This window comes from Seriola aureovittata, chromosome 17 (genome assembly GCF_021018895.1).
Source record: "Seriola aureovittata isolate HTS-2021-v1 ecotype China chromosome 17, ASM2101889v1, whole genome shotgun sequence".
In the NCBI taxonomy this organism is placed as follows: Eukaryota; Metazoa; Chordata; class Actinopteri; order Carangiformes; family Carangidae; genus Seriola; species Seriola aureovittata.
The window spans coordinates 23,587,623-23,605,354 of NC_079380.1; the positions used below are offsets into that span (position 1 = coordinate 23,587,623).

Genomic DNA, 17,732 nt, shown 5'->3' on the forward strand with positions numbered 1-17,732 from the left:
TGCTAGTTTAACAGAACCACGCTGTGGAGCCATTAGCAGAATTGGATTCACACTGAGGTTCAATTTGGGTTAAATATCCCCAGCGGAGGACGCAAACAGGCAACCAGGGAATCCTGATCTTCTTTAGCGGGCCACTTTACCGCCTGAGCAAATAAACACAGATCTGAAGCTTCGGAGTCTCTCGCTCCGGAGACGGGAACCAGAGCCGTGGAGTTCGCTGAAGCTGGTGAAAAGCAAAGTGCTCGTCCCGGCAGACTGTGAAGGTCAGAGTGAGTCATCAGGAGGACGATGGAGGGAGGGGATTCATGGGAAACGCTGCTGCAGTAGAAAAAGTCATTTCAATAAAGACGGTACGACAGTCAGGAGTGTGACATACTTATAAAAACATGCTGGTTCAGGGGCGGCGGCTCGACGGCTCACCTGGTAGAGAGAATACCACACAGGGTTAGTCCTGACCGGCTGTGGGTTCGAGTCCGACCCACAATCCTTTGCTGGTGTCATCCCCTCTCTCTCTCTAACTTCCTGTCTATCTCTCACTGTCCTATCAGAATAAAGGCAAAAATGCCCAAAGAATATAGCGGCGGTCGACATTTTTATTTTATTTCAAACCAAAAATATGTTTTTGTTTTTTTTGTCGGCGCTCTCCTTTAAAGTGGGCGGGGCTCTGCTGGGAAAAAGGTGATGTCATGAACTCGTGTGCTCCAATCAGTATTTAGCAACATCAAACCACACAGTTTTTTTGAGCTTTGAACTCTTTAAATAATAAAAACCTAAAAAATAAAACCGATTCATTTAAATATTATACAGAAAATTTGAAATCAGGTGCTTTAACTGATGATGTATCACAAGTATTTTTATTATGTAATAACTTACATTTTGATATACATTATAGAACAAGATTAACATCACACCATCTGTAAAAAGATGCCACCTGCAGCTTTAACACATTGGTTAGAGTAATTATATGATGCTATGGAGACGGTATTACATAATCCATGAATGCATTGCATTTTTCATTACATCTCAGCCTCGGACATATTATCCTATTTTTATAAGATAGTACATTAGCTGCCAGAGGTTACATTATCATTCTCTACAAGCCCTTTTTTCCAAAGTACATTCATAATGCAATTAATATTTAGCAATCAGCTTAATTCACACGGCAATACAAAAATATAAAAGATAGAAAAGATCATTAAAGCATCCGTCCCTGAGCAATACCTGACACTTCTTACATACACATCAACAGGTTCTTAGCACTGACTCTTCACATCTCATCATCACTTACTGGCCCATGTGCAATATTCAAGTCATTGCACGTCGTCTCTTCAGCTGACAGTATCTCAGTGCCGACAATCAAACATGTCAGAGGAGGAAAGATGATTTAAGACCAGGTTAAGATCAGAGTTACATCAACACAATCATTCGTTCTCAGTATTTTACAAATCAAAGAGCAGAGAACCAGGAGATAGACAAGCGAGGAGAGGGTGATAGTGAACGTCGGTCGTTGTGATTCGAATGTATTTCCTCTTTCTTATTTCGTGTGAATCTGTGCAGTCACACTCTGTGTCACAGTATTTACCGACAAAAACCACCTCCTTTAAAGGTCCACTTACTCAGCTTTTGACCAGATGTGCAGCCGAGGTCAAGGACGAACTGTTTTCCGGGTTAAGACGTCATCTGCGATAGAGACGCGGGGCCGATCTGTCATCGGTGGACGTGGGCTTCAGCTTCACGGTCGCGAACGGGTTGGTGCCCCTTCAGGACAGAGAGTGGACAGGAGAGAGGGACATACATGTTGAAGGAAGAGACGACAGCAATATCAGAAAATGCTCTGGCTCACGATGATTGAGTCCAACAGAGGAGGTGATAACAATCAGCATTACATTTCAAACCGTACAAGTATCATCATCAAACGGTTCATCTGAAGTGAGAGTGAGAGCCTCGGTTCCCCAACGACCAGAACTGAGATGGTTTCAGTTCTAAACTGCACTTCAAACTCTAATGGAAAGAAACCAATTCTGTGGCATTTCGACCACTGCCCTCATCTGCTGCTCCCTGATTTAATGGCTTCATGACATCATTAGCTTCTCTGGAAGAGGAAAACGAGCGGCCTCCGTTCTGACATCTAACCACCTGTCTGGGTTTTAAAAGCAGAGCTGCGGTGACATCACTCTTACCTCGGGAAGAGCTCCGGTTGGGATCCGTGTGGTTGTGATCTCTGCAGGGAAACACACAGGAGAAGGTGTGGATGAGTGTGAATGTGGACGTGTGCACTAATGGAGGCTCAACAAGCTCCAGCACTCGACCCCGGTGTGCTGGGCCAGGCCGCCTCACACACATGCAGCGGACCCCGTGTCCAGCGACACACACTGAAAACCACTATTCTCTCAATAGAGATGAAGAAGGGAAACACAGCGATCACACAGAGACATCAGGCACATGCATCTATATCACTTTGAAAAAATTATGTTATAAAATGATAAATATGGGCAGAAACTTGGTTTATACAACATCAGAAAATAGTGAAAATATCCTCCAGCACCAGGTGACGTCAAAACTCTCCAAACATTCATTTTATTGTGATTTTAAACCAAGAAAAACAGCAAATTCTCATATTTGAGAAACTGAAAACAACAACTTTTGCTTGAAAAATTGTTCATCAATGATCAAATTAGATTTCTTTAGATCGTCTAATTGATTAATGGACTCACCACTAGCTCTATTATTACTGTTTTTATTTAAATAATAAATCTGCTTCATCAGTGACATCACTGGCTGGAGAGCAGCTTTCATAGCTAACATGCTTCGCTGTGTCAGTGAAAACTTGTGAGGAGAGAAACATGAGAATAATATAATGTATAATGTTGCTTTAATATCCATCAATTTATAGAACAATTAGAACAAACGTCACTGAGTTTAAACAGCATCAAAGAGAGAAGGTTTGTCACACAGCAGCATCCTGAAGTCTGATCATCTCCACCACAAAACACAGCATTCAAAACAATCCACACACACACACACACACACATGCACACACACACGCACATGCACACACACACACACGCACATGACCTCCTTGCTCATCCACCATCAGCAGCTGGAGCTCCCTCCCTGCATCCACCAGAAAGATGGATGTGGTGTCATTGAGAGCAGCACCTTGCCACAGTGCCCCTGCTGGACAGACGGGCAAACACCGTCACACAGGAAACACTTCATTAGTGGTGCTTTATTAGTTGAACTGGAGACTTCATAAATGAAACCTCTTGTTAATGACTTATTAACATTTATCACTGCAGACTGCCATTATTAACAACCTGTATCATGAGCAGGTAGAAACTTATCATTAACCTCAGACATCAGCCCTGACTTTAGAAAAGGCGGCTTGTTGGAAAGTTTCAAAGTCACTGCAGGAGAATTGTAGAAAGAAAGTGAGGGACATTTAGTTTATCACATCTCAGTCTCAAAAGGTTCCACGCAGTTTTGATGGAGTGAGAGAGAATTGATTGATATCAGCCGCCGCGCTGATCGATGGTCGGGCCGACTGACTGATCTCCGTACCTTGTTTTCCGAGGTAGACTCGACCCGTCTGTCGGGGGTGGGTGTGAGCGGCGGCATCTCAGAGTGTTTATTTGAAGACAGAGAAGATGACGGTGGCGGCGGCGGCGGTGGAGGGGGAGGGGATCCGGCGCCGCTCAGGCTGCTGCTTCCCATTTGGCTGAACAGGTTGCTGGAGCTGCTGCTGCCTCGCAGGGACGAGCTGCTGAAACTACACACACATTTCATTTGTTTTCATCGGTGAAGAAGTTTAACATGTTATTTTCACTAGACGCACAAAAAACACACAAAAATTTATATTTATAAGTTAAAACATGTTTCTCTTTGTTAAATACGACATTTCACTTTTCTGTGACACAGTGAGCAAAGTTTCAGTTGAAAAGCTCTTACTGGTTTTCCTCTAAGCACTGGGTCACCCAAATATTTTAAATAGTTCATGTAATTATTCCAGGCCTGAGTCTCATGTTGACCCTCTTTTAAAACAGCAGGATCCGCCTGGAGGAGCTGAACGTTACACTCTGTGGTTTGACAGTCAAACACTGAGCAGTGGGTTTATTCTCTGCTTCCTCTCTCCACTCATTCTTAGTGGCTGCACATAAAGAAGAATGGATTCGTTCTATCATCCTACAGATGTCTGGTAAAGTAAGAAGCAGTGAGATACGAACACGAACGTTAATAACAGCCCATTTAACCGTCACACCTGTTGAGCTCATTTGATTGGCTGTTTACCTGGAGCTGCTCGACCTCGGAGGTTCGTCCACTGGCTCCACGTATGAGGCGGGAAACCATCCCTGACTGAGAATGAAGGAGACAGAGATGAAAAGATGATGAATGTTGATGAAGATTATTACACTCGGTGATACACTTGAGTGGTCACACTAGTGCTAATTCGTTAGCATGCTAACAGGCTAAACATAGACAACACTAAGCTTAAAAATCAGTATGTTAGCTCGCTAATGCTAAGATTTAGCCAGAGACGTCGCCATCTTGCCAGTACCTGACTCCGCCCCATAACTCCCGGCTAATACAAAAATGGTCAAAGAGGAGGGGCACGTGTCGAGCCAAGACTTCGGTGGCAAACATACACTCACCCACCTGTCACTCAAAGAGGCCACGCCCTCAATTCTCCATAACTTTAAGCTTTAATAATTTAATATAAACTATCTATTCTAACACACAGATATGGTGACATTACGTTACAGCAGTGCAGGAGAAGAAGCTTCTCTCACCGCGAGCTGCTGTCGGCTCGGCCGTACAGCCAGCCGTTCCTGGGCTGGTGGACCAGCACGGTGATCGTCTCTCCCCTGGTGAAGGGCAGCAGGGTGGGGCTGGAGCCGGCAGGTTGGTGGGCAACCAGGGCCCTCGTGGATCTTCCTCCACCGCCACCTCCCGCCGAGTCTACAGCAGAGCGAAACATGCTTCCCTGGGGAGACGGGGCTGGAGAGATGAGACAGAGTTAAAGCACAAGTTCCTGCAGCTGATGAACCCACTTCAACGGCAGCGACAGATCTCTGGGGAAACGATTAATTAATAACTATAACTGGCCAGGATTTATTTGATTTATTTCCTTATTCTCTGAGGTTTTGATTATAACTCATATGTCTCACTCCATGCATGATTATTTCTGCCTGGATGACAGAGGATGCAGTGAACATCAGCGCTACAGACAACAGGCAACGTTTCAGCCGAATGTAAGGAGGAGCGCCGGTTAGTATTCTGGAGATTGTTTATTTTCTGCTTTTCGATACGTAGTTACTGAGTCTATTTTTACTCTAGATAACGAGGCCTAATAATTAGACAGACTTGCAGCAGAGGGAAGTAGAAACGAGGAGGTATGAAAGTACATGATGTGCAGAATATGAAGAGGGAGAGAAAGATGGAGGAGAGAGAGGGAGAGAGAAACAGAGATAAAAGGCTTAAAAGGAGATAAAGCAGCTGGTAGAGTGAAGGCAGAATTACTGATACACGGACAGAGGCTCCGCGGCTTGCAGATGATTTGCAGGGGAAAAAATGAAAATTACAGAAGGACCTTGATCCTGAAACGGACTAAAACAAGACACGAGAAAAAGTAAGGTGTGAAAACTGATCAACAAGAAATCAGAATCTCTTTATCTCATCACTGCTGGGTGTTTTGAAAAGGTTAAAACTTTACATCTGGTTTCCCGTGTTAAGACACGGTGTCAGTGAAGTGATATATTTTCTCATAAAGCCTGATGAGATTAACCGCTCACCCCTTGATGGTATTTTCCCGAGGGGCGGTTCCTCTCTGCTCTTTCGAATCTCCTCCCTCTTTATCCCCGCCTGGAAAAACCAACAAGAAACGTGTTAAATGCACAGATCCAGACAGTTGTAGTGATGATGTCCATGCAAACACCAGGAAACGAAACACGCCTTCGTCTTTAAGGGGAAAACAGATAACGTTATCAGAGTAACACGACCTGGTTTCAGGCACAAACATCAGCTGTAACATTTCCACAATCGAGGATTTCATCGCTGAGAAATCTCTAGGTGCGACCTCACGGGAAATACACACTGTGAGAAATATATGTCTTCGCTTGCAAAGTGTGAGATAAAAAGATCAATGTCACTCTCACGTCTGGAAGGTAAATGTGAAACTACAATGGATAAAAAGAAGCTGTGAAAACAGTTCAGGCTCCGAGTTGATCTTACTTCAAGGAGTAAAGTGACTCAAAATATGATGCACTACTTTTTATTTTACCATTATTTATGTCAAGATTCGTCCCTCTGATCAATCAAACTCACAAGTTCTGAAAGTGATAATTAAAAAACAGTTTCCCGCCTGGTGATTGAATCCCTCCGCCAACCGAGTTACAAGTTAACAGGAAGTATATTCACAGTCCAGAGTTACAGCGTAGAATAAAAGCCAGAAAAGTGTTTTTGCTGAACATTATGATGTCACAGTAAAGTTGACCTTTGACCTTTCGGATATAAAATGTCATCACTTGTTTTAATCCTCACAGACATTTGAGTTAAATTGTGTCATAATTACTGTATGAATTCATGAGTCATGGTCACCATGACCTTTGACCTTTGACCACCAGTCAACACAGTGAAATGTGATTTCTGTGATTCACCTGCTAAAGAACATAAATCAACAGAACTTCATCAGGACTCACTGAAACTCTTGCAAGAAACTACTTTAATGTGTTTCACAATTTCCTTTTTTAACCTTAAAAATAATTAACAGCTTGTAAATTTGTAGATATTTATGCCAAAGAAAACAAGTTACATTTCTTTTTCTTACAGTGTACCGCTAGCAGGCGATTAGCTTATCTTAGCACAGAGACAGTGTAGGATGTGTCGGATGTACAATCCTATAGGCTGCAATGAATAATGTATGTCGTGTGAATGTAACACACACAACTCAAATATCCTCCCGAACGGAGAGGAGGATAAATCCCACGAGGAACCAAAACAAACACAGAATCCATGTTAATCCTCTGATTGTTATTAGCGCAGGACGTGGGATCTGTCGGGTTCACTGGCGTGTCACCTTCCAATGAGGAGCGCACTGAGACCGACAGGGTTTATCTCAGGCCCGTCTTTGTTGTTTACTTGAATAGTAATTGCAGCTTTTACACAATGAACCGCGTTTGGTTTTGGTTTTGTATATTATCCTCGATGTTAATCCCACTCTACTGAGACGGAGAGTTGTCTGAATTCACTCAGCGACACTACAGCAGGTGTATTTTCAGACGATGCACACAAAGTTATTTGCACAAAATTCATCGCAGCTTCATCGTAATCACACACTCTCTTCATTCATGCCAGACAATCTGCAATCTTTGTCTTTCCACTTCAGCTGCAGCTTTAATCCTCCTCAGAATGACAGAAGTGACTCTGATGGTTTCAAATTGAATCAGGTTCCCAGCTTCTCCACCAGAGGGCGCCCCGGTAACAGAAATATTATATTTGTGTCTCTGTTTAATAGAGACATTAGAATAAATGTGGCACAGATTTCACAGTTTCACATCGTTTTATCTGGATCACACTCGGATCTTAAAGAGCTTCTCAGTTCATTCCCCAGCAGCAGAATCATATCTCACACTGGCAGCGAACTCTTCCAGTATTTAATGAAGATAAAGATTAAAAACACAGTTGGTTTCTCTGAACTCTGAAGCCTTTGACTCACAGTGTTGTCCAGAGGGGCGGGACCTCTGGCTTCAGGTTGTCTGGTGACGTTCACCTCCGTTGTCCAGACATCAGCTCTCTGCTGGAGAGAATCCCCCGTCTGCCACACACACACACACACACACACACACACACACACACACACACACACAATATCATTATCATTATTATATTACAATAACAATTTTGACTTTATAGTATGTTTTTGACTTAATAAGTCACAATTTTGACAAAGTAAATCAAAAGTTATCATATAATTTTATATATTGACTTTCCGTACATTTGATTTTAAAAGAAGTGGATTGTCTGTGTGTTATTCATCTTGGATATATATACTACACTTCAGTTTAGCACCGTGCACTGTTCAAACTGTGGTTCTCAATGAGGCGCGGGTCTGTGGTTTGGATGCCTTCATGTGTGCAAAAGTCTGAGATGTTATAAAGTCGCTTTTTGGAATGAGCCTTGTATTGACATGATCCTGTTCTTGTTTTTAAATCATGTAAAAAAGGTTTTGACTTTGATGACATGAAAGACAAAACTTTTTTAGAGTTCATATTTGGCTCATGGGTTTCTATTTGCCAGCTACAGTACAGAGGCCCAAACAAACAAACAAACCAAGCAACCAACAAACAGGTCAACTGCTCCACTCCTGCATCACTCCTGCAGCCTCATTATGAACAAAAACAACAACCAGGCTTCAAAGTCGCCAAAAGAGTGACGGCACAGGTCAAGAAGCCGTCATACACATATTTCTCTGAGGGCTTTGTTAGCTTGAGAGTAGCGCCACACAGAAACTGCCCGTCACAGTAAAACGTTTAATTAGGTTGTGAATAATTTCGTGCCTTCCTCTGACGTTCATTATAACGAGCTGCACCTGCAGTCAATAAGCCAACACTGAATTCACAAACGCTACTCAAAGCTGGTGTTATACCTTATTCATGAGGCGGGCGACGGTCTGTATCAGTCCACAGTGTTTCTCAGCCAGGAAGCGATATCTCCTCTCCTCCTCCTTCAGAGCCTCTCCATGGCTCTCCCTGAGGAACTGCACATACTGACTGCAGTCCTGAGGGTACATCATTGACATATATATATATATATATATACACACACTGTACAACAATACATATGCAATGGTGGTTTCCCTCCAGACAGACAGAGCATGAGAAACACACAGACCTGGTTGTTTCCTCTCCTCAGGTGTCTCTCCAGAGCTGCTGCCTGGTTGTGGACTTCCACCTCGTAGTGATTCCTGCTGCCCTGCGTGACAGAACATCACCTCAGTCATCCAGCAGCAGCAGCTGCAGCGTTAGGTCAGGATGTCTGTGAGGTAAGTCTGCTGTATTGCTATATTAATTAATTTGATAACTCACTCCAGGGGGTCACACAACAGATTCGTAGGTCCATAACTATTCCCATGATGCCCTGCAGTTACCGTTTTAATTTTAATTCCAGGAAGGTAATTATGAGAGAACTGAGTGACTCACTGATATGTAATCTTTGTCGAGTCTAATGTTGTTGTCCATCTCCTGAAGAACCTCCACGCTGAACCAGCGGAACTGGAAACGACAAGCGAGATCATATCATTAAACGACACGTGAACCGCAGAGCGGATCGATCGCGCTCGAACGCACACGAGATGTAACGTACCACTCCATCCAGCTCCATGGTGAGTCTCCTCTGGCTCTCAGAGATCTGGATCAGGACGTCTCCTTTAAGACAGGTGCGTTACGTGTTGCATTATTCAGAATACACACCGCAGAGCAATAACATGACGTTTAGCTAAATAATATCTTTATCTTTTGTTCTTTCATTTGCCCCCCCATGTACAGACGTTAGCTTTAGCTGGCTAGCAACAGACACATGGGGTGCGTTTGTATTCACCGCAAACTCTTGAATCTTCCTCCTTTTTGCCAGCGGCCTCTCTCGTCTCTCCTCTCATCTTTTGTGAACTTGTGAAGCTGATTCACAGAAGCTCCAGGATGTGCTCAGATTTTATCACCCAAGTTAAAACAATTTCATTTCTATTGATGCACAATAAAAAAACCCCTTGTGAATCCGTTTCCCACGCTGCACCACTGTCTTTCTCAATCCAGGTTTGTTGGTGTTAAGTTGCAAACTTGGGGAAACAGGTTAAAAATCTAATTCATCATAAACAGTTTGTATCATGTTGTGGATTAAATATCTTTAAGGAGTCTCATACACCTTCAAAACAGCGGTAAGTCATATTAAACGACCTTGCTAATTATCTTTCAGATGAGTGAATGCTCACACATGAGAGGCACAAACCAGGGCTGTATGTGTAGGTTCTCTTTTATGGCAGCTGCTAACCAAGCTAGTCACTATGCTAGCTGTCTGAGGCCCATGTGTTGCTAAGCTAACGGCTCATTTGCTGTCAGGTTAACTGTCGTTTTATTCATACCTTCTACTTTTCTTGTGAGGTCTGTATATTCACCAGATTACAGTAATTACTGCGTCTACCTCACACGAGGGACGACGTAACACACTTGACAGCTAATCTCAACTTCTGTTTATCCAGTTTTATTGTTGCTACTCATTGATTTTTGATCTGGAGTCTCTACCATAGAATTAGTTGCCCAATAGTGTTTTGACAGTTTAATAATTGCTTTCAGTAAAAGGCTCCTTGTGTAGATGTGCACCTTCATACACCTGTGTTGACGGCGGAGAGACCCTAATATCTGATCATCATTTGTAAATTAAATACCGGCCATCAAATCTCCCTAAAGCAATATAATGAAGTAATAGATCCATGTCCACATACTTTTGTCTGGGTTCTTTATTTTATTTATTGGTCTAGTCTACATGTCCTTAAATTTAAATTAAGGGAATTTCCCCGTAATGTATCAGCACTAAAATGCTGCTGGTTGCATTTGTAACAGATAAAATACACAGTGATGAGGACGGAGTGTCTCATCCCTCCGTTAACGTCCCCGACCCAAACACAAGGACATCAGCCCTGTGCACAGGAAGGAGCGGAGTGGGCGTGTGTTTGTGAGAACATACTAAGCTATCTTCAAACAGAAGTTATTTATTACCTTGACTAATTTATTACACACACACACACACACCTCGTGTCATAAATGCTCACTTCACACTGTAAAAAGTGACACTGAAGGAAAACCTTCCAGTGTGAAGCAGCTGTGGACATCAGATCCTGTGTGTGTAGATGATGCAGACTGATTTAAACGCTGGCTGCAGAGAGATTAGTCAAAATGGCTCCTTTACATTTTGAGCATGTATTCCATTATTACTGAGCATCACCAAAGTGTTGAGGAAGACGAAAGCTTTGACATGCATCACATCCCGTGTAAACAGTTGTCCTGAGCTCTCACAGTAAGAGCAGACTAATGATCCAGTTTGGACAAATATCTCCAGCTCCGGCTGCTCGACCTGACATGACTCTGTTTTCAAAGAGGCTGGGTTAAGTGAGCGGAGCACAACCCGCTGCCTGTCATCGTCTATTATTCATGCCACCTGCTGCTATCCAGTACCCACTCTGCCAACACTGGGCTCCAACTCACAGGAAAACACCCTCAAACGTGCATCATGTCGTACATTAACTCTAATCTAATTAGAGAGTCCTGCCACGTTCTTGAACCTGACGTGACCTGAGCTCAATACAAATATCGGTTCATCTCCAGCTGCAGGTCAAAGTCTTTTAGTCTTTATGGGTCTAACTGTTGTAGATACTGTGTAATACAGAAACTTCTCATGGTGGGATCTGCACCTGAGGCTAAACTTTGGTCTCCACGATACGTAAGAACATTGTTTAATTAGTTTAATAAATGGCCGTAAACATGTCGAAGACAAAACACTCACATCCTGGACGGGAGCGCCAGAAATAAAGTCAGTTAATCATTGGATTACAGCTGCGCGTGAATGTGTGTGTGTGTGTGTGTGTGTGTGTGTACATACCTAGGGAGCGCGAGGACACGGTGTGGAAAGCCGTTTCTCCGATTTTTGAAAGTGCACTGAAGTAGGCCTCACTCGTTACAGTAAGAGCTGACACACACACACACACACACACACACACACACACACACACACACACACACACACACACACACACACACACACACACACACACACACACACACACACACACACACACACACACACACACACACACACACACACACACACACAAACAAACAAACAAACAAACAAACAAACCAGTCATTTGAAATGCAAATACTTAATGTTCCCAGTCATGGAGCTACTGAAGCAGGTAAACAGAGTCATTAATTACAAAAAAGGGGGGAAATTATTCCTTAACTTATTAACATTTCTCTGTAATTATTTGGAAAATGTGTTTACTTAAAAAACAGAAGCTTAACATCGCAGAGAAATCACATGAAAGCTGTGTGACTGCACCGACACTGGCTTTATTTCTGCTCTGCGAAGCCAAAAGGCCGAAAACTACAAACAGTTTTTGAGTCAAAATGTTGTTCAGACAGATTTCAGCCTCTTGAAAACAGCTTGTTAAATATGGTGTTACTACAAAACACGACTAAAGCCAAAGCAAACAGTGGTTAAGCTTCTTTTAAATAACATATTTATGACAAATGAGACATGTATTTAATCTTAAATGAATATAATATATTTGTTTACAAGGTAATTATTAACTAGTGGTGGATGGAAAGCTCTGAGGTCGACCTGCTTCTCTGTAGTTTCCTGCTCACTGTGCATCACCTCAGTTAAACCCGAGCACGACATTAGATCCCTGAGTGGAGCTGCACCAGCTCAAACACACAGGCGGCAAATCAAACCCACTTCAAACCAATCAAACACACCCTCCCCGGTGCTGTGAGGCGGATGGATTTCAACAATAAAACCCTGGGTGATAGTGCTTTAATAACAGCACAGGGAGCAGATGAGCTGCATCAACTTCCTGTTTGAGAAACAGATCGTGGCTCCCCTCTGAACCCAGGGAGGGAACTCGCAGTCTCTGTGCAGGTGGCGACGAGACGCATCATAATCTGTGTTTAATGTCTGCGGGGATTATGCCGCTATGAATCAGCTGTTGATGGTGTAGCATTAACACTGTAAACAAACACATATGATATAATATCGTGTGTAAGAGCAGCACCGTGTCAAACCGCTGCTGTAGCCGAGTCTGATTTGCATTTTAAAGGTTTTTCACGTCGAGGGATTAAAGGTGATTATGGTGTGAGTAATTAAGACATAGAGATTTAGATTCAAATTAAAGGTGTAATCATGGCCCTGGTGTGAACTCTCCTCCTTCCTGCAGGACCTCAAGGAAACATGGATTCACTTTAGAATGTAAATAAATTCAAAACAATGTCCTAAATCCCCGTATTTAGTTGTTGGGCCTTGTTTGTGTTTGTCTGTTTGTGTGTTTGTCTGTAGTGGTAACAGCTTCTCCAGGGCTCGATTACAGGCCCATAACCAAGACTTTAACAGCACCAGGATATTCCCAATGCATATGGACTTTGGAATGAGATCTAGTGAAATAGATACCCAACACCATATTCTGTTTACCGCCATCAGCGTCTGTTTAGTTTATAGTACTATAAAGATAGGTGTGTGAATGTTGCACACAAAGAACCCTGAAGGTGGCTTCTTTCTTTTATTTTATGTTCCTTTTCTTTCTTTCTTCCTTCCTTTGTTTCTTACCCTTGAAAGCTTGGATATAGCTGTTTCCCAGTGAAACCAGTTTCTGTAGGCTTGGGTTGAACTCATCCATCAAGTTCTGTTTGGGAAATACACACGCACACACACACACACACACACACACACACACACACACACACACACGCACAATTTTGAAAGTCAGAGAGATTTTCAGTAACACCTAAAAAGATAAAGATTCAGCAGCACCAGACAGACAACCTAACACTCACATCCCCATGAGTTATCAAGTGAAGGAAATACTCCTTGAATTTGAAAGTGACTTTGCAAAAAAAAAAGAAAAGAACAAAAGAAAGAAACGACCTGAAACAAGTTTAACTGAGCTTTACTCCTCAGTAACCAAGAAAAGTTTCTGTTCCACTTTCCTGAAGAGTTTCTTGACAAGCGAACGCAGCACAGGAGAGACCACTGCTGCCAGAACTTATAAAACCACTCTGGTTATTTACTGCGCTCAGTTTGTTGTCTAATTAGAGCCACTGGCCCACACACAGTATCTGTTACTTACCGAGTAAATCCCCAGGGTGGAGCGATACAGCTGATCACTATTCATCCTCGACATCGTTTCTACCCAAAACAGTGCAACCGTCAACGACACCTTCAGCGTCTGCGGGTCTTTAACCATCCAGCGAACGCACCGCAGCCTCTGAGAGAGAGAGAGGGAGAGAGAGAGTCGATCGTATCGGACTCGACGTGGAGTTGATGAGAGGAGGCAGCTGAGTGTGGTTGGTAATCGACACCGCCGTGGCCTGAGAGAGACTGTGAGTAAATAATTAAACATGGCTCAACCATAAAACACACTGACATATGCTGTAAACCCAACAGTCTGGGCATCTGTGTGTGTGTGTGTGTGTGTGTGTGTTGCCTACAGTGTATGTTTTATTCAACACTATAACAGAGATCTGTTTTCACTCTCTCTCTCTATATATATATATACACACACACACACACACACACACACACACACACGTACATACAAAAACTATATACAGTGCATTCAGAAACCAGAGGCTTCTCCTGTCAGACTGTGAGAAACAAGATTCTCTGGTCTGATGAACCAAGATTGAAATGTTTGGCCTGATTTCTGAGCGTCTTAAAACTGTTTGTCCTTGTGGAAGTTTCTCCTGGTTCCACACAGGATCTCTGCAGCTCAGTGACCATCAGGCTCTCGGTCGCCTCTGTTACCGAGACTCTTCTCACTTTCAGAGCAGCAGAGTTTGGGTTTTTTTTTTTGAGCCTTCCCCAGATCTGTGCCTGGATATTTTCCTGTCTCTGAGCTCTGCAGCAGTTTCCCTCCACCTCTCTGCTTGGTTTTTGCTGCAATATGCATCGTCAGCTGTCTGTACAGTGTAGACATGTCCTGTCAACTGTATTTACCACAGGTGGTAAGTGTCTGAATACTTATGACAATGTGATACTTTGGTTTTTCCTTCACTTCTTGTTTGATTTTGGGTTTGTTTGTTTTTTTACAGTGTAGTCTTATGTTATTATTTTTTTTTTTTTTCACATTTTGTTATGTCACCGCTGCTAAAACAACAGAATGTGTGGTGTATTTAATGGGACCTACTTTCAGCCGTGGATGAATACACACGGGGTTAGAATTAATGGTGGTGTATGTGGAACTGAGAGAAGATAAAACACAGTGTCCGTGTTCATCGAACCGTAAAGAAACATGTGTGACTCTTCTTTAATAGTTTTTTGGGCAACAGAGGAGATCTGTGAGCTTCATCAAGCTTTGGCCGACAACACGTCCTCCGACCCGAGCGACCGCGTAGGTCGCCTGTCGCCTACGACCCACAGGAGCGACCCACACACAGGCGTACCGGACCTTCGTCGTCACGGTAAAAATAAAACGTACAGTTGTAAAAAGATCAAAGATGAAAGAAACACCAGCGGCCTCCTGAGTGAAAGTCCTGTGTTTTGTGGACTTTGACTCTTTATACTACGTCACATAGCTTCCTTTTTTTGTTCTGATCACCTCACAGTGAAACTGAACCATGAGTCATAACAAGCTGCTTGTACAGACAAACTCCAGGGTCATTCTTTGACAGGACAGTCTCTTGGCCACACAGGCACTAGTTAGTGGAAATGAATCATTATTGATTTCCGTCTTTTCATGGGGTTTGTTCACAACAAGGAAAATACAGAACATCAACAGGCTTCAGTTACAGATGGACGTACATGGACGACTGCAGACGGATTAGTAGCTGTTTGAATTTATACTCCGGCCTGGAGGACACACGCCGTACACGCGCAACAATGACAACACATCTGGTCTTTCTGTTCTGTTATAGACGACCCTGGCTTCACTGTCTGGTATCAGTATCTGTAAACACTGGGTGGGTCAGAAAGAAACCTGAGGTGCTCCGTACGTCGAACTTATCCCGAACAACTTCTTGTCCATAAAACAAGTAGTGCCATTATGTAGACCTGAAAATAACCTGCACCAACATACATTCACGTCCTCTAAGCACACGGAGATGGAAAGAACCTGCGTCTACTTGCTGAATCATCTACTGTGTATTTACAGAAAGAAAAATAAATGTGATTAGAGTGTCTGTGTGAATGGTGTCGTTGAGTCTGTGTTCACTGGCGCTGGTGTGAAGTCTTCTTGGATTCATCTTCATCATACAATCTCGTCACTCTAATTGTCCATATTGTCTTTCTGCTGTTGTTATTTTGTTATGTTTCTTACTTTTTCCCTGTTAAGAAGACACTGGGGGAGTTTTCCCATAAGGACAGAGGGTGCTGTGATTCATCATTATGGGCTATAGAAATAAAATTCACTTACATGAATATGAAAATGTCACAGAGTGCACTTGTAAATCGAGCAGATTTGGAAATCCATGATTTACTTAATCCCGATCCTTTAATACGGTAATGTCATTAAAATTCCTCAGTTTTGATTGGTTACAGCAACATTTGTGAAAATGTGCTAAATATCTTATAATCCTTACAGTGTAATCACGTCACGTCGCTTCATCCTACTTGCACAAACTGTACAAGGCAAAAAAGAACATTTTATACAGAAACTGAACTTTCCTGCAGGAACTGATAAAAAACGAAGAGTATGTTGATCTTTGTCAGTAATTTTTCAGTTTCACACGAGCCTCGGTGTGTGTATAAGAAATATTGATTACCGTCAAACATCAACTGAGAAAAGACTTGTACTTCTTCCACTGATGACAGAAAAAATACCCAAGCACACAGAGAGACGGGGGGAAGACTTGCTCTGCCATATTTGATCAAAAACCATCGATGAGTGGAGGGAAGATTATCGATTTCTCTCCTGACTTCACTCGTCATATTTTGGCACAAAGTCCAAAACCGGAGCTCGTCCCGGTGCCCGGCTGAAATACACACTGCTGTGCACGGCAACACTTCTGATGGATGTGTTGTTATCAGACTGAGGCTTTTTTTCTTTCTCTGACACATCAGAGTCAGTGAACTCCACATGCACTGCTGTCAGAGACGTGCACGTGCCACATGCACCGTGACATATTGCATATTATATTCAGACATATTGCATGAATGTGTTGTATTTTTTTTCATTTTATTTGTTTCAGTGAAACCTTTGGTTCCTAAATTATTTGTGTTCACCTTAATAGATCACAGGCTCAGGCAGAGAGAGGGGTGGGGGTGAGGGTGAGGGTGGGGGTGAGGGCGGGGGTGAGGGCGGGGGCTCGTACACTAGATGGCACCATAAACCAACTGGAGACATGACTGGAATTTTAAACAGCTATTTGCACACTGGTCTCATTTCCTCTTTTAATCTCTTCTTCTGTCTTAATTGTGTGATTTTAACTTGGGCTCAGTATTTCTGGGGTTAACTTACTTACACCAAAGGCTAGGCTGACATTATACTGTAAGAAGTAACAATATAAAAATAAACCATTACAAGCTAATTGTGTAGGAAATCTTTACTTAAATGAAAGTACAAATGTAAAGGATGCAGTATTTACATCTGGACTGTAGTGTAGTAGAAGTATAAAGCAGCATAACACAGGAATACTCATGTACAAGTACTTCAGTAAATGTACTTTGCAGCACTGTGGAATCTCAGTAGCTCTTTGTTGTGCAGATAAACACATTCTCCTGTCACTGGACCTTCAAATTGTTTATTCAGTAGGAGCAACAGCCAGAATAACGAGGCGCCCAACCACCGTAATGTCTACATAACAATGATACTGAGAAGCTGAAGTTATTGCGTAAACACCAATTGTCGGTTTTGAGCGTCATATGAAAAGAAATGTTTCTCTCTGCCTCAATTCAATATCTGTCCACACACACATCAGTCCCTGCAAAGAGCTAGTCTCATAAAGAGTGTGTGTGTGTGTGTGTGTGAGAGGAAATGC

General features: G+C 42.7%; 1 protein-coding gene and 1 long non-coding RNA gene across 3 annotated transcripts; one reads left to right on the top strand and one right to left on the bottom strand.

Annotated features, from left to right (window-relative positions):
- Positions 1-832: 832 nt before the first annotated feature.
- On the bottom strand, positions 833-14,255 carry baiap2l2a (BAR/IMD domain containing adaptor protein 2 like 2a). 2 transcript variants are annotated; one of them, XM_056400564.1, is made up of 14 exons: positions 13,886-14,255; positions 13,366-13,441; positions 11,644-11,730; positions 9,358-9,419; positions 9,195-9,266; positions 8,887-8,967; positions 8,642-8,773; positions 7,712-7,810; positions 5,790-5,859; positions 4,788-4,995; positions 4,288-4,353; positions 3,562-3,769; positions 2,181-2,221; positions 833-1,758 (listed from the first exon to the last, which is right to left on the bottom strand). In XM_056400564.1, the coding sequence occupies exons 1-14, from the start codon at positions 14,156-14,158 to the stop codon at positions 1,677-1,679; spliced, it is 1,557 nt and encodes a 518-aa protein (XP_056256539.1). In that variant the 5' UTR covers positions 14,159-14,255; the 3' UTR covers positions 833-1,676. The 2 variants fall into 2 exon arrangements, with proteins under 2 accessions (XP_056256539.1, XP_056256540.1); XM_056400565.1 differs by lacking the exon at positions 13,886-14,255 and adding an exon at positions 13,593-13,800.
- Positions 14,256-14,334: 79 nt separating this feature from the next.
- LOC130184597 (uncharacterized) lies at positions 14,335-15,935 on the top strand. Its single transcript, XR_008830024.1, has 2 exons — positions 14,335-14,762; positions 15,072-15,935. It is a non-coding gene; the product is annotated as an uncharacterized LOC130184597 (long non-coding RNA).
- Positions 15,936-17,732: the final 1,797 nt, after the last annotated feature.

What these genes read in the sequence shown, in the direction of transcription:
- baiap2l2a (XM_056400564.1), bottom strand. Translation starts at nt 14,158, where the DNA reads ATGTTTAATTATTTACTCACAGTCTCTCTCAGGCCACGGCGGTGTCGA. An exon ending in CCACCCTGGGGATTTACTCG is followed by an intron (nt 13,442 to 13,885) that starts GTAAGTAACAGA and finishes TTTCCCAAACAG; the next exon opens with AACTTGATGGATGAGTTCAA. An exon ending in CGGGAAAATACCATCAAGGG is followed by an intron (nt 4,996 to 5,789) that starts GTGAGCGGTTAA and finishes TCATCTCTCCAG; the next exon opens with CCCCGTCTCCCCAGGGAAGC.